The following is a 27,299-nucleotide window of genomic DNA, read 5'->3' on the forward strand; positions in this document are numbered from 1 at the left end:
CAGAGACATTACTTTGCCAACAAAGGTCCATCTAGTCAAGGCTATGGTTTTTCCAGTCGTCATATATGGATGTGAGAGTTGGACTGTGAAAAAAGCTGAGTGCTGAAGAATTGATGCTTTTGAACTGTGGTGTTGGAGAAGACTCTTGAGAGTCGCTTAGACTGCAAGGAGATCCAACCAGTCCATTCTAAAGGAGATCAGTCCTAGGTATTCATTGGAAGGAATGATGCTAAAACTGAAACTCCAGTACTTTGGCCACCTCATCCGAAGAGTTGATTCATTGGAAAAGACTCTGATGCTGGTAGGGCTTGGGGGCAGGAGGAGAAGGGGATGACAGAGGATGAGATGGCTAGATGGCATCATCGACTCAATGGACATGAGTTTGGGTAAACTCCGGGAGTTGGTGATGAACAGGGAGGCCTGGCGTGCTGCAATTCATGGGGTCGCAAAGAGTCGGACACGACTGAGCAACTGAACTGAACTGAACTGAGGGCAGGGTCATTGCACTAGCTACTCTCACTGTCTGGAACACTCAAGATTTTTGTAGGATTGGTTCTTTATTATTTTTCATCTCTTCAAATATTTTCCCAGAATCTTGTTTCTTTTTTTCTTTTCTTTTACAATCCATGGATACTTTAATACCTCAGTATCTATACTTTTGATTGGGTTTATTGATGTGCTGTCTTGTTTATTTTCTGTCTCTACATCCACTGGAAGGTCACTTTCATGACTGACTGCCTCACTCATCCCTGTATCACCAGCATCTAGCAATGTGCTGAGCATGTAGTAGGTGCTCAATAAATATCCAGGGAATGAATGAAGGTCACATAACACACTGATTTCAGAAGAGCATCTGGGAGCTAGAAATGTGGGCCTGGCCAAGTCAGGCAAAGAAAAGTTAAAATCCAAAGCAAAGTACTTTGCAATTCAGGCCACTCAAAGCGAAGGATGTGAGGTTTTGATGTATGCATTAACAGGGTTTCTTTGAGAATTGATTTTTGTGTGTGATGGGATGTTGATGTCTTATGGAGATAGCCACTGGATAGAGAATTCTTGTTTTAGAGGCAGATACTCACAGGTTAAAATAAAATTATATTCTGACTGTTCAGAGACTGGGGCATCCATTAATCAGTTTCTGCAGTAAAAATAGGGCACAGGGCAAGACTGTACATGTGAGGGCTTTGTTCCTGACTCAGTCTGGAAGAAAGGTTTAGCTGGAAAGCCCAAGAGTTCTGTTTCCATGTAGTTATAATGCATGAAAATATTTATTCTTCCATTTTCTTCTTTTTCTATTATGCTTTTTAGATACATTTCCATTCGTGGACTCCAAAGTAATAATTTTTCTCAAATATGTGTTGTTTTTTTTTAATAATCAAGTTGTTCATGTCAGAGATATACTTATCTATTTTCTGTACTGAACACATTGACAAACTTATCTTTCATCTGCTATGTGACTTTCAGGTTGTTCTCAGATGCAGTGAAAATGCTTAAAAATAATAGTATACCTAATATAGAACAGTCTGATTTTTAAAATGCCTCCTTACAATAGAGCTATATGGGATGTATCACAGGATAGCTTTTTCTGATCTCTACCATTCATTGTTACATAATCTTCCAAAGAGACTGAAGCAATGCTTGGGACCACCAATCGTTACCAGTACCACTTGAGAAGATTATGTTTCTAAGAAGAAACTAATAAAAACCAAAGAATCCCACTGTTGTGATGATCTTCAAATACACTATTTTTATAGGTTTTGAATGTTATAGTGAGAGAGAGGGGGAAATATAATATTCTATGCATGGGTAACTTTATTTGATTTAAAGTAAGTCCATATGTAGATGAACCCACTCCCTACATAGTAGGAAGGAAGGAGTGGCCAAAACCTCCTACTGTGCAAGATATTAGTCTCCCTAGATGATGATCTTAGGGCGTCTGAAAGGTTTACATGAATGAGCTCTCGGTTAGATCATCAAGCATCTGTATTAAGAAGCAAATGATATACAGGGGCGTTTCACATAAGCCATTTTTGACTGCTCTGTAGAGGTCAACTCCAATTTTAGATAGGGCCTCAGGAACTGAAACTCTCAAGCAGACCATAATTCTGAAATTCTAGAAAAGTGGAATGAGGTAAGAAAGCAACAACACAGCAGCTTACTGGGGATCCGGTTCTGATTAACCTGGGTTACTTTGTTCAAGTGCTTCTTCTATCTGGGATTTGGTTATCTTGCCCATAGTGCCAAGGGATTGGACTAGATCAAAGTTTTAAAACTTTTCTAAGCATGGAGCCCCTTTTAGTACAGAATTATATGTGCTATTCCCATTCATGTACATGAAGCAGAAGAGAAAGTATTCTAGTTGAAGCAAGAACAAGGTAGGCTGTCCCTACCCTCTTGGCCTTACCCTTGACCAGAAAATATCACCTAGGTGCTTCCAATTCTATGATTTCAGTCTCCCAAGGCTGTAAATTGAATAGTAGAAATGAAAAGATAAAAGCTAGTTGAGAAAGTCATTTCACCTTGAAGCCTCATCTCTAACATACAAAATTGGACTGAATGATCTCTAAAGACTCTTCCAGCTCAAAATAAGTGGAAACCATGTGATTGTATCTCACTGCCAGTGATATTAGGAATTCACAAATAGACATGGAGATTAGTTAAATATGGAAATCTTTCCAGGAAGTAATACATCTAAGAGATGATTAATAACTGTATGACTGATAAAAAGGCTTGTTATCAAAATCCAAGCATGAACCCAAGAATGCATCCTAAAAAAGAAGGCCATCATTTCAAATGTAACCAATGTAAAATTCAGAACAATATGAGCCAATATTTAATGAGTCCTTGCTGAGTTGCCAGGGCACCAAATTAAGTGCTTTAAATGTATCATATTAGAAATATTCACAATAACCATGTGCAGTAGGTCCAATTTTTATCCCCATTGTATTGAAGATGAAACAAAGGCTTGAAGAAGCTAAGTATCTTTTCTTAGGTCAGACATCTGGGACAAATATTAAAATTAGATTAAGAGTTCCACAATGGGTATTCTTAGATGTAGACTTGTTTGGGTCTGAGAAGTCGTGTAATAGAAGCTATGGTGGCTGAGAAGGGAGAGTTGGGACAAGGACTCACTGGTGAGTTTCCAGCACTGTTTAATGGAGTTCCTGAGCAGGGACCAGTAGGACTGCTCCTGTTAGCCTGGCAGACCTGCATGAATGACACACAACAGCAGCAGCAACAGCAGCAGCCTGCAACAATAACCACAAGGAGATGACTGAACTTGCTCCTCTGGATTTTTCTAGTTTATCTTCACAATTCTTTGAAGGAGATAAAAGCCAAGTTCTGTTTTAGAGAGGAAGCAATCAAGACACAGGGAAGTGAAGCCATTTGCCCAAGGTCACAATAGTGGCCATGAGAACAAAAGCAACAACTTCCCTTGGGATCAGTGATTTCTAGTAGTTTGATCCCACACTGCTTTCTTGCCTGAAAACAACCATCAGAATCAACTTATCAGTTCTTCCAGTGATACTTTACTTTTGGCTGCACTGGGTCTTTATTGCTTTGTATGGGCTTTCTCTAGTTGTGGCGAGCAGTAGTTGCTCTCTAGATGCAGTGCACAGATTTCTCATTGAGGTGGCTTCTTGTGGGGGAGTCCAGGCTCTGGAGTGCAGGTTCCAGTAGAGTGGCGTGTGGTCTCCAGTAGTGTGGTGTGTGGGATTAGGTGGTCCACAGCATATGGAATCTTCCTGGATCAAGGATTGAACCCATGTCCCCTACGCTGGGAGGCAGATTCTTATCCACTGTGCCATCAGGGAAGTCCTACAATGATACTTTATGTATACATATGTAAATACAAATAAACTTTCTTTCCTCCCCCCCCACTTCTTATACAATGGTAGCATATTCTACCTGGACTTCCCTGGTGGCTCAGATGATAAAGAATTTGCCTGCAATACAGGAGACCCAGATTTGATCCCTGGGTTGGGAAGATTCTCTGGAGAAGGGAATGGCTACCCAATTCAGTATTCTTGCCTGGAGAATTCCATGGACAGAGGAGCCTGGTGGGCTCTACATATGCCTCCTAGCTTTTCTTTTGGTTGATTAGCAATACTTCTTAAAGATCAATCTATACTGTATGCAAGGGGCTTCTTTGTTCTTTTTTTCCCTTTGATTGCATAATATTTTTCTGTACAGATAAAATCATCTTGATGGACTTTTAGTCCCTTTCCATTTGTTTTGTCATTACAAACAGTGAGGAATGAATAACCTCATAGGTATCTCACTTTCAACATGTATAAGTATGTCTACATAGGGGTTCTTAACCAGGGGCGATTTTGCCCATCATTGGCAATGTCTGGATAAAGTTTTGGTTGTCATACCTGAGGAAGGAAGTGCCACTGCTGGCTTTGGTGAGTGGAGCTAGGGATGCTAAGTATCCTACAAGACACAGAACAAACTCACAGCAAAGAATAATCCAGCCCAAAATGTTATTAAATGATAATGCCAAGATTGAGTAGCCCTGGTCTATAGAAAACATTTATAAAAATGGGATTGCTGTGTCAAAAGATATTTGCATCTCTTGTTTTGCTGAACATAACCAAATTAATCTCCAAGGAAGTTGTACTAGTCAACATTCTTCAGGGTCATGTGTGAAATGCTTGTTTTCTCAAAAACCTCACCAACAGTGTTATCATATATTTTGATCTTTGCAAGTCTTAAAAATGGTGTCTCAGTAAAATTTATTTGTACTTACATTACTGTAGTGAATGAGCATCTTTTCATATATTTAAGAGTAATTTATATCCCTTTTACCCATCTTTCTATAATTTTTTAGTGTCTTCCATAATAATTTGGAGGAGCTCTTTATTAGCTAAAACCTTTGGGCAGACTAGTTTTCACTTTCCTTTTCATTGTCAAGAAATTGTTATCCACTTGCCAATCATTCTAGATAACGTATTCAAATCATTGCTGTTAAGAGTTTGTCATAGGGTCCACAAATATTACTTTCTGCTGCACATTTAGTCTTACCTTCTGTTCCCTCCATCAACCAAGTAACAAATGTTAATTGAACATCACCTTTATAGATTTCCTAAAATCTAATGACATTGTTATCCATCTATATGCTTTTGTTACTAACTCTCCAGTGCTTGAAAAAGATATAGAAATATATTCGTTAAAGCTCTTTAAAAAGCTGACATACCCTATTCTGGAAATAAAGAAGGCTTTGAAAGAGCATTCAAAGACCAGAGGTGCTGACAAACAAAATGTGCAGGACATCTTCAGGATCTACTCTGTACCACTAAGTTCTTGCTCTTAATTTCTACATTAAGTCCTTTTCTCTCTATCCACTTGTTCCAGGAAATTTAAACAAACCTGGTTTTTAAGGCTAACATCACTGCTATCATTGCTAAGAAGAATGAGGTTTAGGATTATTCTTGAATTATTCTAGAATTCTAGAATTCTCAAAGACAGATATACCATATAAAAGCACACAGAGCTGCCTTATTAATTTATGAAGAAAGTGGCTATCACTCAAGAAGAACATGAGAGGAAATTTCATGATCTTGAACCTCTATAGATACAAATGAGCATGTGGCAGGTGCTGCCTGGATGCCGCTGACTGTTAATGGGGGCGTGAAGAGCTTCATCATTTTGCACACCCAGCATGTGATATGTATCTCTTGGCCTTCTCCTATAGTCATCTGCCAAAACTGTATTACAGTGTAGTGTTTGTAAAATCTGTGACTGCTTTAAAATAGTACTTTTATTTTCCTGCTTAATAAATTTATACACTCACTGCAAAAACTTGAAATATAGTAATATATAACTTACACTGCAAAAATCTGCCATGATGTCATCCACAAAGGAGAACCAGGATAGCAGCATTCTTACCTGTACTATTTTTTTGATTATTGGACATATTATTATATATTTTATTATCTCTTTTCCTAAAAATGAGATGCTGCTTCCATCTATTGCTCTAAACCAGCTTTTTACATTTTAATATATATATTTTCCCTTCTGTATAGACTAACTTTACTCTTTGTTGATGGCTACAGACTGGTCACAAGATAGACGAACCATGACTAACGTGACCATTTGTCTATTGTAGATATTTAGGTTTCTCTAGACTTTTCAGTGTGATAAATAATGCCACGAGGAACATCCTTTTTCCTGTGTCTTTATGTATCTTGAATAAATGTTTCCTTAGGATAGATCCTATAAGGCAAATGTATTCCTTTATTTTAGATAACTGCTTTAAAATACAATAAAAGAAATACATGTTTATGGTAAAACAGCGAAACTGTATAGAAGGACAAGAGGTGAAAAGAAAGGCTCTCTTTCTACTTTCTACTCTCAAACCCCAGAACCCCTCCCAGGAGTATCTGCTTTTAATAGTTTCTTGTGAGAAAATGCATTCATAATTTTAATAGAGGGTCTCAAAATGCATCTGGAAACTGTACGAGAGTGTAGTCCTGTTTCCTTTTTTTCTTTTTCTTCTTCTTTTTTTTAAATGGGGGGAGTGGGGGAGGGGTAGGGAAAATCCTTTTATTTTCAGGTAGTCAGGGTGCTACTGCTAACCAGATGGAAGACTGTAAGGGAAGCTTGAGAATTTTCCCCACAGCAAAACCAGCCTCATCATAAACCACAGTGTGAAAAGCCGAGTTGAGGAAAGCCACGACTAAAAGGTCTTGTGGAAAAAAGGAAAGACAAGAGGGCAGGTGTGGGATGGATCATAGTTTCCTTTAAGTCAGTCCAGAAGCCTCAAAATCTGCTACCTAGCTCCGGACCCTCCCAGAACTTTGAAGGTTAGTGGGAGTAAAGAGGTAGGTCCAAGGGAAGATAAGCTGGGAGAGAAGAACCAGCAGCAGCTAGTTATAAATTACACTGGTATTCTAGAAGATGCTGCTGTATACCTGAGTTGCAATTGTCAGCATCTCCGTGACTCCCCGAGAACTAAATGATTAACAAGACCTAAGAGAACTAAGCCCAGAGAACTGAAACAACTTGCCCAATATTACTTGTTCTTACAGGGATTCAAACCATGACTTTTCCAAGTTCTGAATCTCTTCTTTTCTTTCCTGCAATGTGAGGGTTCCCTTTGTTGTAAAAGACCAAAAGCTGCATTGGGAGACTGGGAGTGAACGCATGGGTTACCTCCAGCATGCTTTGCAGAGATGAAACTAGAATCCAGGAAAGCCCCTAAAACCAATCTTAGAACTGATAGCCTGCATTCTGGTTGGGGTAGGGGACAGCAACCCCCAAGTTTCACCTCACATGACATAAGTTTCCATTTCAATTGCATCATTGTGCCATTTCAGATAGAGGCAATGGTTGTACCACACCCCAGAAGAAGCAATGAGTGAAAATTTAAAGTGCCTGATTAACATCATCATCAGAAAGACTTCCTCATTTCAAAGTGTGTTAGTCGCTCAGTCTTGTCCAACTTTTTGTGACCCCATGGACTCTTGCATGCCAGGCTCTTCTGTCCATAGAATTCTCCAGGCAAGAATACTGGAGTGGATTGCTATTTCCTTCTCCGAGGTCATTTCAAGGAAGTTCTAATAAAGGTAGCATGTGGCTTCTTTTACAGTGTGATCTAAGAAAGTCTTAACCATCCCTCCCCTTTGAAAAACAGTTGGTTCCTTTTGAACAACACTTTCTCAGATGATGCCTGAAATATGATTGTCAAAATCTCCCTCTGGGCTTAAGTCTCTAATATCTGTCCTAATCCAAATTTCTGTGAAACAAGCCACGTCTTAAACTATCAGGAAGTTAAAGATTAGGTGAATGACTATCTGGGGAAGGTTTTGACAGCCCAGGGAAAGGGTAAGAAGAGAACTAATGTCATCACATTTGCTAACATGTGAGCAAATGGGACACAGTGGGGAGGACCAAGCAACAGGCCCCTTTTAAAGTTTTGTCCTGATTTTACAAATAATTGGCAAACAAATAACTCCAGAATGTCAAAATCACCAGGATCATCAGTTAAATATTAATGTCGTTCTCCCAAATGGTGGTTCCCATTACATATTTGCCTGAAAGAAAATCCCCAAAGAAAAGGTGAACACATAGCAAGAAGAGGGTGAAATCTTGTTCTATGGGCACCATTTGGGGAAGGAAAGGATAGAAAGTAACACTTTAGTGGTTGATTTATCTTTTGAATGTAGGCTTACATAGTTCTTTCAAATCCTCTAGTTTAACCCAATGATTCAAGGACTGTTATTATTACCACTTAAAAAAAAAAAGAAAGGCAACCAAAAAATTGAGACACTTGCCTGAGGGTTGCACAGATAATCTGGCAGAAAGGGTCTGCCTGATGTGAAAGTTCTGTTTCTGTCGCACTCAGCCTCATCAGAGGAGAAAGTTGAAGTTCTGCTGTTTTCAGAAGGGTAGAGATATCCTTTCATGGATAATAGATACATAGCTTCTTACTGATGTATCTGCTGGACTAGCTGAGCAGCTAAGGAGCCAATATTACACCAGCAAAGAGGGAGTTCTGTGCTCCCACTTTGAAATCCAACATAAGCACTACACAACCAAACAGGGCAGCAACAAATCTGCTGGGTCACAGCTTGGAGGAATCAACCACACAACTGATTGTTCAGCATTAGGTTCAGGGAATAAAAGTCTCCTACATTAAATCAGGGCAGGTACAATGCCATGAAGCAGTCATTAAGCACTCAGGTTCTTCAGTCATAGAATTGAGTTTGTATGCTCACTTATAAAAAGACTTGGCCCCTCTGAACCTCAATGTCCTCACCTAAAAAATGGGGAAATAATATTTCATAGGATCATGACCAAATAAGATGCCCTTTGAGTGCCTGAAGTATAGGAAATGCTCCCAAAATCTTTTTTTCCTCCCTCTCTTTGAAAGAAAGTCACAATCCAAAATTCCATTTCATATATTAATATAAAAAGAAAGGAGATATCAAAGACATTTGCACCAGCTCGACTTTGTACAACTATGTGGGCATCAAGCATCTTCTTGAATAGTGTTTGATACATGTCAGATGTCTGGGGTGAAACTCTGGAATAGGAGGACAACTTTGAATGTGGCCAGGAAAAGAGACAAGGTCAAGTGAAGTTCTGTGATCTTTCAACCAGAGGGGTGCCTGTTTTACTTGGTGTCTCTCTTTCTCTGGTGGCTTTTGTGTGGTTTCCTTGGAAGGTTTTAGGCTGGCATTTTTCAGAAATAGCACAGTTGTTTCAGATGATTACAGGCCATCACCATTTCCCAGAGATGAAGTTGTGTTTAGCTTGCTGACTGGCTGTCCCCTGTGCCCGGCTCAGGGAAGGCACAGATTACCCTGCTGTTTACAACTTAACAGATCTGAGGAGGCCTCAGGAATTGGAGAGACTGACCAAGCAGGAGAGACTGTGAGGGGGGAGCCTGATCATTCCTTTGGGAATGAGACTGAGCTTTGATGATGGAACATGACATCCATTTCAACAGAAGGCTCACCTGACAGTCTCTAAATACCTATGTTGGAACTCAAACATTAAGAAGTCAAAGGAGATCATCTGAGTTTGGAGAAATCTTCCTTGGAAATCTTGAAGCCACACTGCCCAATAAGGTAGCTTCCAGGCATGTGTGGCAACTGATCACTTGTTGTGTGGAGAAGCCAAATTGAAATGTCTTGTGAAATATGTGATTTCAAAGACTTAGTCCTTAAATGTAATAGGTCTCAATTTTTTATGTCAATGATGTGTAGAAATGATAATACTTAGAAACACGGGGTTAAACAAAGTACTGTGTTCTTAAAATTAATTATACTTTTTCTTTTTGCTATTTTTAGAGTGGCTAATAGAAAATTTTAAATTCCCTATGTAGCTCTCACTATGTTTCTGTGGGTTAATGCTGTTTTAGAACTTCACATAGAATTTGGATCCCAATTTATCACTTCAGTTACTATTTATGTCTACTTGATGCCTTGACTATGATGATCCCAGGCTATTAACAACTCAAACTTATCCAGAAGGTTTCTACCCCAGGGCTTTTTGCTCTTGCTGTTTATTCTACTTTGTGCTCAGTCTCCTATATCTTCTCACATCTGGCCCCTTTTTCGATTTTCTGGTCTCTTTTCAAATGCCCTCTTTCCGGTAAGGCCTGTGTGACTACCAACTGATCATATCAACCTATCCTATTCTCCATAGAGCACTTTATATTGTCTACCTTTCTGACTAGAGCTCCATGAGAAAGTCTACTCTTTTCGTCTCTCTGCTTCCTGCACTAAGAATAGCCCTGGTTCAGAGCTGGCAAGAAATATTCCTGAATAGCTAAATGCACGAGCCTTAAGTCTGACTGAGACTATCTAAGCTGGGTTCCAACATGGCGCCCTTTGTTCATATCATCCTAATTGTGCACCTGTTGTGGACTAGCCACTGTGACAGACTTGAGGGACACTGTAACTGATGTCTTGGTCTCTGCCCTCAGAAATGCAGGACTCGGTAGGTTCCAGGGAGCAAAATGTCTGTAGACAGAGTTGTCATGTTACGGCCACGAGCCTTCTGTTGCATTTTGCTATGTACACTACTAAGGAAATAACCCAAAAGGGGTTAAAAACCAAGATAACCTCAAAGCTCAGACTCCCTGTTTACCACCTGTAGCTGCAGATGGTTGTTGAAAAGGCAGCTTTCTTGTGCTCTTCTGCTTTTGAAAACAGATTAACCATTCTGAAGACTATAATTATGGGCAGGATCAGGACATGTATTTAGCTGTGGAAGACTCTAAAGTTTGGGAGTTTGAGAAGATAGCTTGGCTCCAAAGGGCATATGTTTTAAGAGGTTTTTAAGGGAAGACTGATCTCTTAATACATCCTGAGATTACTAAAGCACGTTGAAGACCACTATGTAGAGGAGATGTCATTTTTGTTTATTTATATTCCATAAGTATCTGTGGGAAAGACATATACATTCCAAATGGTTAACCTTGGCTACCTCAGAGCTGTGGAGAAGGGTAGAATGCTAAGATACTAGAAATAATTTTATCACATGCCTCCATATTTCTTTATTTGTTACAATGAACATGGGTAGATTTTGTACTTTCAAAACTAAAGTTTCCAGAAAGAAAAATTTTTAGAAAGAAATTCCATAAAACTTCCCTGTATTTGATAGGGGGTACTTCTCACACCTTGACTTTTTTCATCTCAGTTCTGGGTCTCAGCTACTAAAGCAAAGGCCAGTCACCAAGCTTGGTACCAAAAAGTGGTAAGTAAAGTCTGAGCTCATTTCTGGAGAATCTAATGGTATCTTAGCTCCCCAAATACCCAGCAAGTGCCCTCATATATCACTGCTCTTTTGCCATAGTTAGGACTTCTTTAGCCTCTTTCCCTGGGAGGGTATCCTTTATTGAGAGCATCCATCATAAGCCAGGTAATTAGTTTACCTGTTCCTATTTTAGTCTGCAATCATTACTTCAAGGGTAGGCATAATTATCTTCACTTCTCAGATGTGGAAACTGAAGTTCAGGAAAGTTTGATGTATGTCCCAAGGTCACAGAGATGGTTGGAGGCAGAGCCTAACTTTGTCCCTAGCCCTTTCCAATCTTGTGCCCAATTAACCACCATTTGTGCTACCTCTTAAGCTATAATGAAGTGTTTTGCAACTTGTTCCATAACTGAACTAAACTCTATTCTCAACAGAAGCCTAATTCCAGGCACCTGTGAAGGGCTCCTGCTCTCCAGGAGCTTTCCCCTGACTAGCCTTCCATGGAGCCTGCTGGTCTACCAATCTAACATCTCCTGGGATCCAAGGACAAGGACCTTTAGAAATCGGTAACATGTAACATCGTTACAAGCCACAAAGACCATTATATGAATTAGTTATCAAGGAATACATCCAGTAAGCTTCCAAGGAGATGAAACCTGGGGCCAGTATAACTGGATGAGATAGTAACAGAGCAGAGTCAGGAATATCCTACAGGGGTGCCATTGTGGGACCGTGGATAACCAAGGGACACAGAGAAGGCAGATGTAGAAAAGAAAGGTGCCACTAAAAGTATTTGTCACCAAGCAGGTAAGGCCTGAGCTCACTTGCTATGCTAGTAAGGCCAGGGATAGGCACAAAACAGAAAAAACTGGCACGTGTGGGGTCTGCACTACCCATTCTAGCCAAAAGTTCTGCAAATGCTGCTATTTGTCACAAGTTCACTGAGATATAAGACCCAGCAGCTCAATGAACGGAGGTCCGTCACTTCGTCAAGAAGATAATTCAAATAACATGTTCTCCCAGGAGTCTGCTTCAGAGTGTCCTTCTAAGGCACCAAGGGCCAAGAAGGAGCTTCTGGATATTTGCAGGGTTGGTTTACGATGGATCTTATCTAGTAATGGATTTCTAGAAGCCACCTGGACAAAAATATTGTCTTCCTTCTTCCTCAAATGGAATACGTTTTTCCTCCCCACAGAAAAAGCGCACTTTGAAGGGCTCCATCGAACTCTCCCGAATCAAATGTGTCGAGATTGTGAAAAGTGACATTATCATCCCATGTCACTATAAATATCCATTTCAGGTAAGTCCATCAGGCCAGGGGTCTAGTTCTTCATTCCTTGGATGGTGGTTGAAATGCTCAGTCACTGAATGAGAAGGTGGCACAGAGATGACTTAGACCACGCCCAGAAGAAATCTGCTGTGTTCTTTCAATGACACATTCATTCAACAAAGATTAATTACAAAATTTTGAAAAAGTTGTCATCCCTCATTTCCCTTTCCCTCATGTCTTCCCTACCTCAAAGAAAGTCCTAATTACTCTATTCCTAGGGGAAGGAAAAAAAATAATCAAGAGCCCCAAGCCTAACATTCTGTAAGCACAGTTTACTTAGAATTTCGGACAATAGATTACACTCCTTGGTTATAAATTGGTTGGAAGTTATAGAATAAAAAGACTCAGATTTTATAATCTGAGAATTATCTGGAGTTGTGCTGTCCAATACAGTAGCCACTAGCCACATGTGAATGCTTACATTTAAATGTAAATTAATTCAAATTGCACAACATTAATCAGCTCTGAGTCACACTAAACCACAGTGAATGAGTAAACATTTCACATCTTCAATAGCCACGGGCTAGTGGCTAATTTATTGGACAGCCAAGATTTTAAATTTCCATCACTGCAGAAAGTTCTATTGAGCAGAGCTGATGGAGAGTATCTTTAGTCTTTAGGTCATGACATTGTCTAAATCTTGTTACCACTCTTGATATTTATGGTTCTGAAAGAGTGGGTATCTTCTTACACATCCTGGGGTTACCATTCATGTTTGTCAATCTGAGGAGTTAATATTTCATTTTCAATATGGCATAGGAAAGAACTTTTTTCCTACTAGAAAAGTGACCTCCACAAGTTGGAATTTTTAGTACTGAAAGTAAAAGGAGTAACACGTATTTTTCCAATCATTGAAACTCCAATTACTAATGCATGCATGAAAAAACAACCTGGTGAAATCCAAAGATCTGTTATATAGTTAATAGTACTGCACCAATGTCAATTTCCTGGTTTTAAAGACGTATTTTGTTATGAAGATACTGTCATTGAAGAAATGTGGGTGAAAAGTATATAGGAACTCTGTACTATCTTTGGAAATTCCTGAATCACTTATTTCAAAATAAGTTTAAAGAAATCTAAGTTATATATTTATCATCTAATATCTTACTCTTTCATATGCCAGAATTTCTTAATCATTGAAAAATTAATGTGAGAAATACGCTGCCTAGTTAAGTGGGGAACTCTTTTCTCCAGCTGTTTTAATGTAGTGATGGTTTATCTGCACAGCATTCAAACATCTAGATAAAAAGGGCACTAGTCCCCAGATCACCCAGATGTTTGGCTTTTTGACAACAGCCTGAGACCCCACTCTCAGCCCAGTAACCCAGAGGGGCCTCTGTCAGTCATCCACCTCCGACTTCACTGCTCACCCTGAACTCTCTGTGCATCTCCAGGTTGTTCACGACAACTACCTCCTGTATGTGTTTGCTCCAGACCGGGAGAGCCGGCAGCGCTGGGTGCTGGCCCTCAAAGAAGGTAACTGACCTCCTGTGCGACTGAATCTCTTAGACCTCTAGATCCTCAAGAATGCTTGAGTTCTATGATCAAATAAAGAGCAGCTGATGGTCAAATATTTCTTCCTTTTGGTGTTGGTGGGGACTCCAAAAGTTTCAACTTGGGCAATAACCAGCACAGTGCAGGATCAGGCAAATCCTGCTAGGCACCTGTTTTTGTAAGGCTCTTAGATAAGATGTTTTTAATATTTTTTAACGGTTCTATTTTAAAGGGTTATGTAAGTACCTCCACAATGTATCCGTTGTGTCTCCTGGTAAGCAAAACCAAACTATTTACTATTAGGCCCTTTAAGAAAATGTCTACTGACTCCTTGTGTTGAATGAAGAAAAAGAGCATAGGCCCTCAAGCTAGAGGACCTGGGCTTGAATCCCGGCTCTGCCACTCACTAGCCATGTGTGTTCAAGCAACTCAACTGCTCTGTGCTTCAGTTTCCCCATCTATTTTTAACAAGGAGAGGAGGAGGGAATAATAATAATAGTATCTCCTTCCCTGTATTATGCAAAGTAAAATAAGTCAGACAGAGAAAGGAAAATCCTGTATGTTCTCATTTGCATGAGTAATCTAAAACATAAAACAAATGAATATCACAAAACAGAAACAGACTCACAGACACAGAGAGCAAACTAGCAGTTTCCAGAGGAGAGAGGGGTGGGAGGAGGGGCAAAATAGACGAAGGGGATGAAAAGGTACAAAATACCAGTCATAAAATAAGTCACAGGAATGTAATGTACAGCACAAGGAATACAGTCACTATTTTATAATAAGTTTGTATGTATGTAATCTGTACATACATGAGTCTGTACAATTCATAAAAATATTGAATCACTGTGTTGTGTATCTGAAACTAATATTGTAAGTCAGCTATGCTTTAATAAATATTTTTTTTAAAAAGTACCTGCCTCCAGAGCTGCTAAGAGTAAGTCTCTTGGAACTGACCAGGTCCATAGTCAGCATCCAACAAATATCAACTGGTCTTAAAGGTTTTCGGATCATTGTAAGGGTACTTCTTAGGGCTCACCTTCTCAACAGCATAATCAGAACCAGCAAAATATTTACATACATGAGATGTGGAACCAGGCTGCTAAGGAAAAAGCTCTAGCTCTGCCAATAATTAGTGTGACCTTGGACAAATTCCTTGACTTTTCAGTATCTCCATTTCCTTACTTGACTAGCAACAGATAGTCATAGGGTTATTGTGAGAATTAAAAGAGTTTGTTGTTGTTGTCCAGTTGCTAAATTGTCTCCAACTCTTTGCAATCCCATGAACTGCACCTCGCCAGCTTCCTCTGTCCTCCACTATCTCCTGGAGTTTGCTCAAATTCATGTCCATTGAGTCAGTGATGCTAGGACATGGCAGACACTTGGAATCATACCCAAAGAGAGCATTTAGTCTGTATTACTATCACTGTCATTTAGCCTGAAGGCCCAGCTTTGCAGGAAAAATAGATTCAAATATTAACCTAAGCAGCTACAGAGACTGATGGTAGGCAAGCCATCTGAAATCATGGGACCCAAGATGCCCTTATCTGAAAAATGAGAATAAATATACAAGTCTTATCTTCTTTCAAGATTGTTGTGAGTCTCAAATGGAAAGTGACAGATAAACTGAGAAGTGCTCTCAAGTTTAACATTCACAGGCACAGAACAAACACTAACATACAAAGTAATCAAAAGGGCCCCAACTACTCTCACTGGCCGCTCTCCCTCAGTGAAGGGATTTTACTCACAGGATGTTAGAGCTGAAAGAGGCATTTGAGATAACCTGTCAGTTTTTTATACTTTTTTTTTCCACCAGGAAAGCCTCTCTTCTCCTGTACCAAAATTTGACTTTACAGCCACAAATCTAGAAAGGATAAAAGCAAAGTTGCTATGGGTAGAGATGGGAGAGATGGAGTGATGAGAATCACACCCACTCAGTCTTCCCTGAGTTCCCTAAGGCATTTTTGTGGGGCCCAGAGACCCCATCTAACAATCCCATGGCACAGTGGGAACTGGGAATCAAATGAGGATTTTGCTCAACCCAAAGACACACAACTAACCAAAGGCACAGCTGGATAAGAATCCAGATCTGCTGATGCCTAAATTCAATATACATGCTTCTATGTGCCCAGGAAAAAAGGCCATTTTTTTCTGGCTACTCTAGGTAATACTCATGCAAGTTCACACAGCAGGGTCCAATCTCAAGGAATTGTAAAGTTGGTGGCTCTTGAGTGACTGACCTGGAAATAACTCTTCCGCTGGTGCCAACTCCTTTCAGAAACCAGGAATAACAACAGTTTGGTGCCCAAGTATCACCCTAATTTCTGGTTGGATGGGAGATGGCGGTGCTGTGCTCAGATGGAGAAGCTTGCAGTGGGCTGTGCCCAGTACGATCCCACCAAAAATGGTAAGTGATTATGAATTCCCTTTCTTCTTTGTATAATGACTGACCGCTTTGCTAGTAAGAAGTAAAGGTTCTTTGCTTCCCATCACCAGGGGTGTCCAGGATTGAATGCAAAATTGCACATTTTCAAAACTTACAGAAGATAGTCATCTGCCTTTAACACCAGTCTGTTGGTGTTTTTTCATCTCCAATGTGTGTGTATGTGTGTGTGTGCACTCAGACATGTCCAACTCTTCACAACCCCAAGAACTATAGCCCATCAGGCTCCTCTGTCCATGGGAATTTTCAGGCAAGAATACTGGAAGGGGTTGCCATTTCCTTTTCCAGGGGATCTTCCTGACCCAGGGATCAAACCTGTGTCTCCTACTAACCTGCATTGGCAGGCAGATATTTTATCACTGAGCCACTGGGGAAGCCTACATCTTGAGGCTGATGTCTTTATAACTCCTTGTTATTCAAAGTGTGGTTCTTAGACCAGCGGCATCATCAGCACCTGGAAGCTGGTTAGAGTGCAAATCTAGGGCCCTTCGTAGGTCTATTGGATCAGAATTTGTATTTTAACAATATCTGGATGCACGATTAAGTTTGAGAAGCATTGCTATACCCTCAAGTTAGGAAATTTGAAAGGCATAGTCTATTAAATCTGAAGTTGTAGAGACAGACTTATAGATATATAGAGATACACAATATTATCTATTAGCGTGGCATCATATCACACGTGTTTATAACACAAGTTGAATTCTACACACTTGGAGGGATAAGAAAGTAAAACCAAAAATCTGCTTATTTTACAATGTGGTTTCTTCCCACCTCTACTTATTTGCCCTTGAACTCCACAGTCTCAGAGAGAAAGAGGCCTCAGCCTAAATGCAAAGTGGAAACAAAAGATGCTGTTCTTTGGCCTTTGAAGTCAAAGACCTAGGTCCTAGGGATTGGCGTTTGAATCATTTTTAATTTATGTATTGAATTTGGAAGGGGCGCATCCCAGATAGCTCAGTGGTAAAGAATCTGCTTGCCAATGCAGGAGATGCGGGTTCAGTCCCTGGGTCGGGAAGATCCCATGAAGATGGGAATAGCAACCCACTCCAGTATTCCTGCCTAGAAGATCCCATGGATAGAGGAGCCTGGCAGGTCACAAAGAGCTGGACATGACTGAGTGACTAAGCATGCATGCACGATGACTTTGGGCCCAGAATCCCTGATGAAGGGCAACTCCACTCTGATGCACACTTACATACATAACACTCCCACTTCTCACCACCATCTAGGGTAGATGGTGTGATGTAGAAGAAAGAGGAGGCTTGAGCACTCCAGTACCCTCGAGGTTACACAGTGAGGAAGCATGCTGCAGAGACATGGTTGACTAGGAACGACGGATCATATGGATTGTTTTCTTCCATCGCCCTTTCCTCTCAGCCTCTCTTACCCTACTTAACTTTTCTCATCTGTCAGTTTCTTTTTTGCACTAAAACCCAGTACCTCAGATTGACAGCCCAAGGCGGATGTGCTAAATGTAACACGTGGCTGGGTTTTCTGCGGCTTCCTGAGTTGTAGCCCCCCTTAGTGCCACTTTAAAAACCACTACTTCTCACCCTCCACCTTGGGAGAGAAAGTTCAGAGTTACCAGTCCCTTGGCCCAGAAAAGCATTTGCCTAGTTTTAGAAGTCAATGATTCCCTACATTAGCTCTATGGACCATACAAAAGCCAATATCTAATGAAAAAGAAATAGGTTTTATGTGGGTGGAATCAACCACAAGGACAGGATGGCATGGGCTTGCCAGTGACTGAAAGCTCTTTCCAAAGTCAAAGTTGTCTCCAAATTCCTGCCAGAACCTTGCTGTAGGCCCTTGGATGGGTCACTTGGCTAACAAGGACCATGATGTCCTCATCACTAAAATGGAATGGGAAATTTTAGGGGTCTTAAGGCGAAATATTCTCTAAACCCCTTTCCAATTCTGAAATCCTTTGAATCTGTTTCCATTTTGCAATTTTCTCCATGCGTGTAGTGGCTATTCCTAGGGACACAGTATTCCCCTCCACTGCGTGGTACACACGATAGAGGTGCACGGAACATCGGAATGGCTCACCAGGACAGGGTTGGTCATGCTGAGCTCCTCCCCAAATGAAGCCAGGGTCTAACCGCTGCACAGTCACTCTGCTGATGGTCCTGCTTTTGCAGGACCTCCTGCCATCTCCTCATCTGAGTCTGTTCTTATTCTCCCTTCTTCTGGTTTGGTTTAAGTAATCTCATGCACCATAGTTTTGACAGACTTAAGAGCAGTTTTCAAAAAGCAAGGCTTGTAGAATTCCCAGTGTTGGGCACAAATACAATGAGGGTCTAAGAGGACAGGGCTTTGGGATGAAAAAAAAAAAAAAAAAAAACATCTGGTGTGAGTTCCAGACCCTCAGTATCCTTCTCTGTGACTTCATATTTGTTACTTAACTTTCTGAGTCTCTTAGCCAGTTTTCTCATCTGTAAAGTGGGAATGATGATAATAAATAGTTACTTTCTGGAGTTGTTGGGAGGTTCAGTGGGGTTGGAAAAAGTTCTTAGCACAGCTGCTGGCACTTCGTGGGCTCTCTGTAAATGGTAACCGTGTCTGCTAGTCATTCTTTTTGTGGAAAGAAGAATCTGAAGCTGAGATAGTATGCGTGTGTCTGACTGGGAAGTAACAGAGGTCACTGCATTTAAAATAGGCTCTGTTATATCAAACCTCAGGCTTCCCAGGTGGCTCAGTGGGTAAAGAATCTGCCTGCAATGAAAGAGATGAAAGAGATGCAGGTTTGATTGCTGGGTCAGGAAAATCCCCTGGAGGAGGGAATGGCTACTCAGTCCAGTATTCTTCTGGAGAATCCCATGGACAGAGGGGCCTGGCGGGCTATAGTCCATGGGGTCACAACAGAGTAAGACATGATCGAAGTGACTTAGCAAATATTCAACCAACAGCAGCACCCACGTATGCAGCCAGAACTAACCCCACATACAAGTTTTACCACATACAAACTTCACACAGAGGGGAAGGAAGAAAGGTAAGAGCAAGGCCAGAGGAAGAAGAGATCAGGCACCGAACACTCAGGGCTGGAAAGTGCCCAAGACCACCCAGCTTGTATGTGGTGGAGTTGGGGTTAAGGTAACTGGCTCTTGGCACCAAGCTGAGTGCTGTAATGGAACCATGTTTCCCACTATGTATGTATGTTTCCTTTGTCTAAGTTAATTGCACACCTAATACCCCAGTCTGCCCTTGATTATGGAGAAGGCAATGGCAACCCACTCCAGTACTCTTGCCTGGTGAATCCCATGGATGGAGGAACCTGGTAGGCTGCAGTCCACGGGGTCGCTAAGGGTTGGACACGACTGGGCGATTTCACTTTCACTTTTCACTTTCATGCATTGGAGAAGGAAATGGCAACCCACTCCAGTGTTCTTGCCTGGAGAATCCCAGGGACGGGGGAGCCTGGTGGGCTGCCATCTATGGGGTCGCACAGAGTCGGACACAACTGAAGCAACTTAGCAGCAGCAGCAGCAGCAGCCCTTGATTAAGATGTCAGCACAGGGTCTGGGCTCCAGTGTCAATGTATGAATCTCTTCTCACCACATCCCAGACACGGCTGCCCAGTTCCAAGTCAACCCCCTGCAGAGATACGGTGCTCACCACCTGTTGATGCCACCCACCCCCTGCTTTTCTGTAAGTGTTCAAGAAGTCTTTGAACCGAGCAGAAGCCTAGGCACTGCATCCCCGTACCACACAGACACACAGCTTCAGTCCACTGATTCCACACTGGGCCTTTTTAGTGCCTTAAACCAGGAGTTCCTAACCTCTGAGATCTAATGCCTGATGATCTGAGGTGGAGCTGATGTAATAATAATAGAAATACAATGCAAAATAAATATAATGCACTTGAATCATCTGCAAGCCACCCCTTCCCCCACCCCACCCCCTGGATTCCTGGAAAAATTGTCTTCCACGAAACGAATCTCTGGTGCCAAAAAGGCTGGGGACTTCTGCCTTAAAGGAGAAATCCTAAAAGACACAGATGAAGAGATAAAGGAAAGAGAGAGGGAAAGGGAGAGAAAGAAAAAAGGAGAAAGGAGGAAAGAAGGAAGAGACTGCAGAGAAAGCGAGACATGGAGACACAAAGACATAAACACAGAGAGGTGTTGGGGTGTTGTCTGGAGGAATCGGCAAGAACAAATACTCAGAGCCTTAAGATAACAGCCTTCTCACAAAGCAACACGATGACCTCTCACCTCATCCACCCTCTCTCCAAGCCCACAGGGGCATCAGGAAGCCAGTGAGTCACGGTCCCCCTGAGTTACCAATTCCAAGTCCTGGTTCAGCAGGTGGAAGTGCCTTTGTGGAGGCTCCATGCCTCTGGGGAAGGACATACACTGAGACCCGGGGAACCCCTCTGCACTAGGCTTTTCCTGGGGTACAGGAAGAGGGGCTTCTGGAAGTCTCTGGTGTCTCCTGGAAAACTAGATCAGGAACACGCAGGCTGAAAGAGATAAAACCCAGGCCCTGTGTCTCATCCTTTCCTCCTGCTGTTCTCTTTGGGGCCTCTTTTCTCTGAAAAGCCCCCAGCCGTTCATCTCCAGCTGGGCACATTCGGTTTCATGCTCATTTTCTTTTTCTGTTTTTCTTGTTTCAGCTTCAAAGAAGCCTCTTCCTCCTACTCCTGAAGACAATAGGGTGAGTGAAAGCACAGGTCTGGGCGCGGGGAGGCGGGGGCCCAGGGCACCTCGAGCTGCTGCTCTGGTGTCGTCCCGCTTGGGTTTCCCATCTGCTCAGGTTTCTCAACCGTGACCTCGTTGTGATGCAGCTGAACTCAACACTGTGGGTTTCCTGGGCCCAGCTTGTCTCCTGGGTGGGTCCAAGTAAAATGACCACTCAGCTGCCAAAATCTTCACTCCACCGCCTTCACTCAACAAACACTTCTCGGTATCATACTGTGCATCCAAGTACCTTGACTAGGCTGGGGCCTAATAACAGCTCACAGCCACATAAAATGATGTATTTACTCCACCCTTTGACAGACAAGCATTTTGGAAGCATACACCTGAGAACACTTCAAATTCTTCAAAGCAGGTCCACACTTTTACTAGTTATTTCAAAACTCACCCTCTGTTCTGGCCACTTCAGAAGGTTATAGTTTTATTCTCATGTGAAAGCTTGGGAAAGCGAGTCCCACGAGAAGTTATCCCAAGGCCATTCGGTAACTTAGTAGTCAAGTTAGTAGGCTAGAGGGTTCCTGGTGTGGTGGTCTTTAACTCGAGTGGTCGTTCCCAAAAGTGTGGTCCCTGGACCAGCAGCATCAGCATCACTGGGGAGCTGGTTAGAAATGCAGATTCTCAGAACTCCTTCCCCCCCACCCCAAACCTCATCACCCCATCAGACCTTTGACACGCAAAACTTTAGGGAAAGGGACCAGTAATCTGCACTTTAATAAACCTCAAGGTGATTCTAAGGCATGCTGGAGTTTGAGAAACACTGGTCTAATATACTGACTTGCAAGATTTAAATGATATCAAGTCAATTCTCGGGAAGCTATTTAGTCAAAAAGACAAAACAAAACAAACCAAAAAATAGGAGAAAAAGCAATCTTAGCCCTCACTTTATGGTAATACCAATAACGATATCCACATTTGAGTAACTGGTCTTTATTCTAGAATATACTGATTCTACTCCCTCATGCTTCTTCCTGAAGGGTGAGCCCTGCTTTTTTTCCAGCCAATATGGTGACATTTCAAACACTGGCAGCTTCCCCATAAGAGAAGTTTTACATCGCTCAAAACTGGGATGACTTTTAGATTTGTTGTCAGCCCTCTCTCACACAACAAGAAAGAAGTGTATTTAAATTGCAGCAGAAAATGGGCTCTTTTCCATTTTACTTCATTCATCTCCTAAGACCATTTCACCATCACCCTTGAAAATATGGTTTGGAATCCCACTGCCCTGGCTCGTGGGTGGTTCCAATAGTCCCACCTAAACCCACATCTCTGCACCTTAGGCTGGCTTGCTTCTTCTGGTTTTTCACTATTAGTGAAGGTGAAAGTCAGAAAATAGGGCCTATCCACCGCCCCTTGGACACCACCACTTGGCTTCTCAGACTTCTTGGAGGAGCAGCTTTAGGACATCAACCACAGGGCTATTGGAATCATGGTTGCAGTTTCAATCACACATCTAAATCCACAGCAACATTTATCTTGAATTACTTGAAATCACTTCTCCCATCACCTTCATGTTGTGTTCTACACTAAGTGATGGCATCTTGAGTTGGCATCTATAGAGGCTATACTTTTAATCTGATCTGAGCAACAGGCCTGATGCTTAGTGTGAGAGAGACTATGGACTGGGGACAGTTCTTGAGGGTGGAGGGTGGCTATTATTGGTCAGGATAGAAACCATCCATGATCAGAGTAGAGAACTCCAGGCCTCTCTAGCCTGTGGGTGCAAATGAGGTTATGTTTCACTCTTGGTCTCCCCACGTACACAAGAACTCAGCCCTTCTTCGAGGCCCATCCCCATCAACCCAGAAGGACTTCCTGAGGGGCCACCCAGACACATGTCTGCCTACGCCCTGGCTTCCTTGTTAAGTCACACTACCCGTGCCACTCCCACCTGGGAGGGCCCAGTCTCAGCTGGGTGGAGCTCTCCCCAGCTGGGGTCAGGAGCTCTCAGAAGTCAGGACCATTCTGAGACCAGCAGTGGAGTGGCCAGGAGACAGGACCATTCTCCCATTCCATGACTCACCTCATCTCCTGGGCTCCCAAATAGCCCTTCTGGAGCCCAGAGTCTCAGTTTCTCCAAATGCCATCCCTTCATTTTCTCAGTATAATCTCATGGTTCTCAATCCTATCAGACCCAGTACTCCCTTTTTCTGACAAATATTTTATAAAGCCCCCTTTATTATAACAAAAAGAAAGTAAATAGATAATACCACTTATGTAAACACATACTTTCTAAAAGAACCAATAAATGTTCTAACCATAATGTTTAAAAAAGAAAATGAAATAACTTATACAAACCCATACATATTTCTATATATAAATATTGGGCATGACTATACTGGACAACATAATAAAACACACCTGTATTTGAATCCTGTTAAATTTGGCAGCTCAAATGCAACTGTTCCAGTAATGTAGTATCAGTGACTCAAAGACAGTACTACCATCTATGATACACTTTCCAAAAGAGCAAACAACTCTTGGTCAAGTTCTGAACTAAACAAAGTGTAATCCACCCTCTACGTAAAGGGTGGCTTCCTCCTAGGAAACCAAGTGCTTCATATAAGGTGGAGGTAGGATCTAGGTCAGAGTGTTATTGTACATTATTACTGCAAGCGGCCTTCTCTGGAATATCTAACAGGACGTTCAAAAGTTGTGGGATGCTGCATGTGGGATGCTGCAGGGTGTTTTGCATCCTTGACCCTCTCCCATTCAATGCTAGTAGCCACCTCAACCTTTGCGACATTCAAAACACCACCACAGATGTCCAAAGTACTCCCTATGGAAAGGTTTCACATTGTTTGAGAAACCTGCTCTGATCTTTGTCTTAAAAATAATTAATCAACCAGTTGGATCTATAATGAGATGAATACCTTACTATATTTTTCCTTTATCCTCCTGCCCTTGAACACAATTCCTTCCTCCATTAGCTGTTAGGGTGACAGCCTCAAGCTCAACAACTCTCATCTGTAGTACTCAGTATATCATCTCACAAGCTCCACAAATAATCTAGGCTTCAAATCCAAACTGTATCAGTATGACAACATTTTATTTTTTAATCTCCAATATTTTTATGCCACCAAATACTTCAGTGCACTCAGAGAACTTCTGATTTCCCATCACTGACTCTCACTCCAGCCAGTGATCTCAGTCTCTTCCCACATTTGCTATCTCACAAAGCCTGCTAACCTCTAGCAGGTGTGCCCACCCTGAACACTTGTGACTCCTTTACATGAGGACCTCTTCAGTCTTTAATATCTCATCCTAAGAAAGATACTGAAAAACAGTGATACAAGCAAGAGAGCCCACCAGAGGAACAAGAGATCCCATGGGATATAGTAGAGAAAGCATAAGAATAATTCAATTGCTAAACTTGTCCCATCTTGGCCTCAGTTTCCCTATTCTAAACAAAAGAGTGGACTAAATGATCTCTCAGAGGCATTCCAGCTCCAACAGTCCGTAATTCTATGGATCTGGACAAACCCAAAAATAAAACTAGGAAAGCATGAACTAAATGATATAGTGTTGACTTCATCACCTTTGCCAAGAATGTGATGCTCCTAGCAGAGAGTCTGTGAATTATGATATGGCTTAAGTAGAGAAACAAGCAGATTTCTGTGACGAGCATGGCTGTCTGGAGCTCACTGAGAGTCTGAGTTTACCACTTGGAATGGGAGAGGCAGCGAATTCCAGGTATTGCGTGTCTTTGTGTCCTATTCCATATCATGAGCCTGACAATGAGAAACCCAACTAGAGGAAGGTGAATGGACTCAGTGAGTATCCCCAGTGGATCTGAGGAACTGGTGTCTGACTGGCATAGGTCCAAGAGCAAGTTACAGCTCAGGGACTTGCTGACCTTGTTCCACAGGTTACCTCCTTTCTCACATCTTTGCTTGATTTTGTCGTCTCCCTCCTCCAGCGGTCACTTCGGGAACTTGAAGAAACTGTGGTCATTGCCCTGTATGACTACCAAACGAATGATCCACAGGAACTCATGCTACAGCGCAATGAGGAGTACTACCTGCTCGACAGCTCTGAGATTCACTGGTGGAGGGTTCAGGACAAGAACGGGTAAGGCGCCTGGGTGGCTGCTGTCCCAGCTTTCAAGGGGAGGTGGGAACAAAGACAGTCCTGCCTCTCTTAGAGCGACCATGGCACTGAGTTAGGAGAGGAGAGCAGAGACAGAGGAGGAGAAGGAAGAAGTTGCTGAAAAGGGTCTTCCCCTTCTCAGAAGAGCCTGGGAGGCAGTCACTCACCATACTTACTCCCCGGACCTTATCAAGCCCTCCCAACCTCCAAACTCATCTAAAAATCTTCTGGGTTTTTCCACTGATATCCACAGTTTGGGAGAACAGCAACTTGTTCCACAAAGCACCATTGTTTTTGAGTGCTTAAATGAGGCTGAAGATGTATATGCCATTGTGAGGGTCTTATTGTTGGTGAAAGCAAAAGGCGTGTACAGATGGTGCAGATTGGTGGTTACATTAAGAATAATCAGGGAAAAAATACTAAAGATTTAGTTAAGCCAAGAGCTGTGAACTAGCCATCCATATGATTCACGGAGAAAATAAAGTTGTACAAATACAATTTACCCTCAATGGGACTTTTGAATGAAAAAAAATCTTATGACCCCTTATCTGAACTGAACTACAAGAAATTACTATTACTGACCTTTAGAATGCTCTGGGATATATATGAGTTTCATACCAGTGGTTAGTTTAAAGTTACCAGATTTACACTGCTTAATAAAGCTGTATATTTTCCTTTAAAGATCAGAGATATTTACCTATGTCCCAGAATATTCTCCAGAAGATGATTTCAATAACTGCATAAATCCAACATAAAAATGTACCATAATTTAGCAAATTTCCTTCTTGGGTGCTTAGGCTGTTTCTAATATTTTGAAAATATTAACAATGCTACAGTTAACATCTTTATATATTAAGGGTTTAAACATTTTCAAAGTATGAGATTATTATTAATTTTAACATAGTTTTTAAAAGATAATGAAAACACTCCATTATTGCAATATCTGGATAGCCAATGTCGATGTTTTATATTACAAAAACTAACAACAGAGGGAAATATGCATAAAAAGAAGCCACCCTCCATTTGTCTGCACATCAGTTCTAAAAGTATTCATTGTTAAGTTACTTGTGCATCCTAGGCAAAAGAGTTATACATATAGAAATGCATCCTAATTTTCATTTGCATTAAGGTGATTCATTTTGATCTTCACCTTGCTTTTAACTTTTAATGATATATCTTAAAGATATTTTCATATCAGTGCATACAAATCTACCTTATTTTTTAGGTAAACATATAGTTCTAGAATGTATGATTGTATTATAAATATTTAAATAATATTTTATAGTGGGACATTTAGTTTCCAGGTTGCTTTCTTTGTTGTTTCACACAAGGCTGCAATGAAGATCTTGCATTGTGCACGCTCATGTAACTTAGAAATCTTTTGAAATACATATACTTTTGAAAACATATTTTTTCTTTGGGAAAAAATACATAACTCACATTTCTAACTATGGAACTGGTGAGTCAGACTATGTGACATCTTAATTTTAGAAGATAAATCCCTCAAAAAGCTTGCCAAATTTTACATTCCCCACCAACAGGGTATTGGAGTGCCAACACCAAAGTGAAAGTGTTAGTTGCTCAATCGTGTCCAACTCTTTGTGACCCCATGGACTGTAGCCCACCAGGCTCCTCTGTCCATAGAATTCTCGAGGCAAGAATACTGGATGGGGTAGCCATTGCCTTCTCCAGGGGATCTTCTGGACCCAGGGATAAAACCTGGGTCTCCTGCATTGCAGGCGGATTCTTTTCCATCTAAACCACCAGCGAAGCCCAACATTGGGTATCATTAAACTTTAAAAAGAGGGGCCAACCTGATGAGTAGAAAAAGAAGTACAAACATTTTTAGGGTAAAGACTTTACTTTTTACATATATCATAACTTACATTCTCAAGGCACCTTCTCTTTAAGTACCCTTATCAATTCCATTGCAAGGGAAGTAAAGGAGGGTTAGATCAAAAACTGTGGTCTCAGAGGCAGTGTCACTTGCTTGCTGAGAACAGACCCAAAAGCCCCCTCACCTGGAACCTCCCTGTCTAGTTAA

General features: G+C 41.5%; 1 protein-coding gene across 1 annotated transcript in view; it reads left to right on the forward strand.

Moving 5' to 3' along the window:
* ITK (IL2 inducible T cell kinase) overlaps window positions 1-27,299 on the forward strand; it is a 62,450-nt gene that overhangs the window by 6,476 nt on the left and 28,675 nt on the right. Inside the window, exons 2-6 of the mRNA XM_070373008.1 lie at window positions 12,404-12,508; window positions 13,933-14,014; window positions 16,311-16,439; window positions 21,088-21,128; window positions 25,086-25,237. Of these exons, the coding sequence (XP_070229109.1) occupies window positions 12,404-12,508; window positions 13,933-14,014; window positions 16,311-16,439; window positions 21,088-21,128; window positions 25,086-25,237 (509 nt within the window). The remainder of the gene's footprint in view (window positions 1-12,403; window positions 12,509-13,932; window positions 14,015-16,310; window positions 16,440-21,087; window positions 21,129-25,085; window positions 25,238-27,299) is intronic.

The sequence above is a fragment of the Bos mutus genome, chromosome 7, assembly GCF_027580195.1.
Source record: "Bos mutus isolate GX-2022 chromosome 7, NWIPB_WYAK_1.1, whole genome shotgun sequence".
Taxonomy (NCBI): domain Eukaryota; kingdom Metazoa; phylum Chordata; class Mammalia; order Artiodactyla; family Bovidae; genus Bos; species Bos mutus.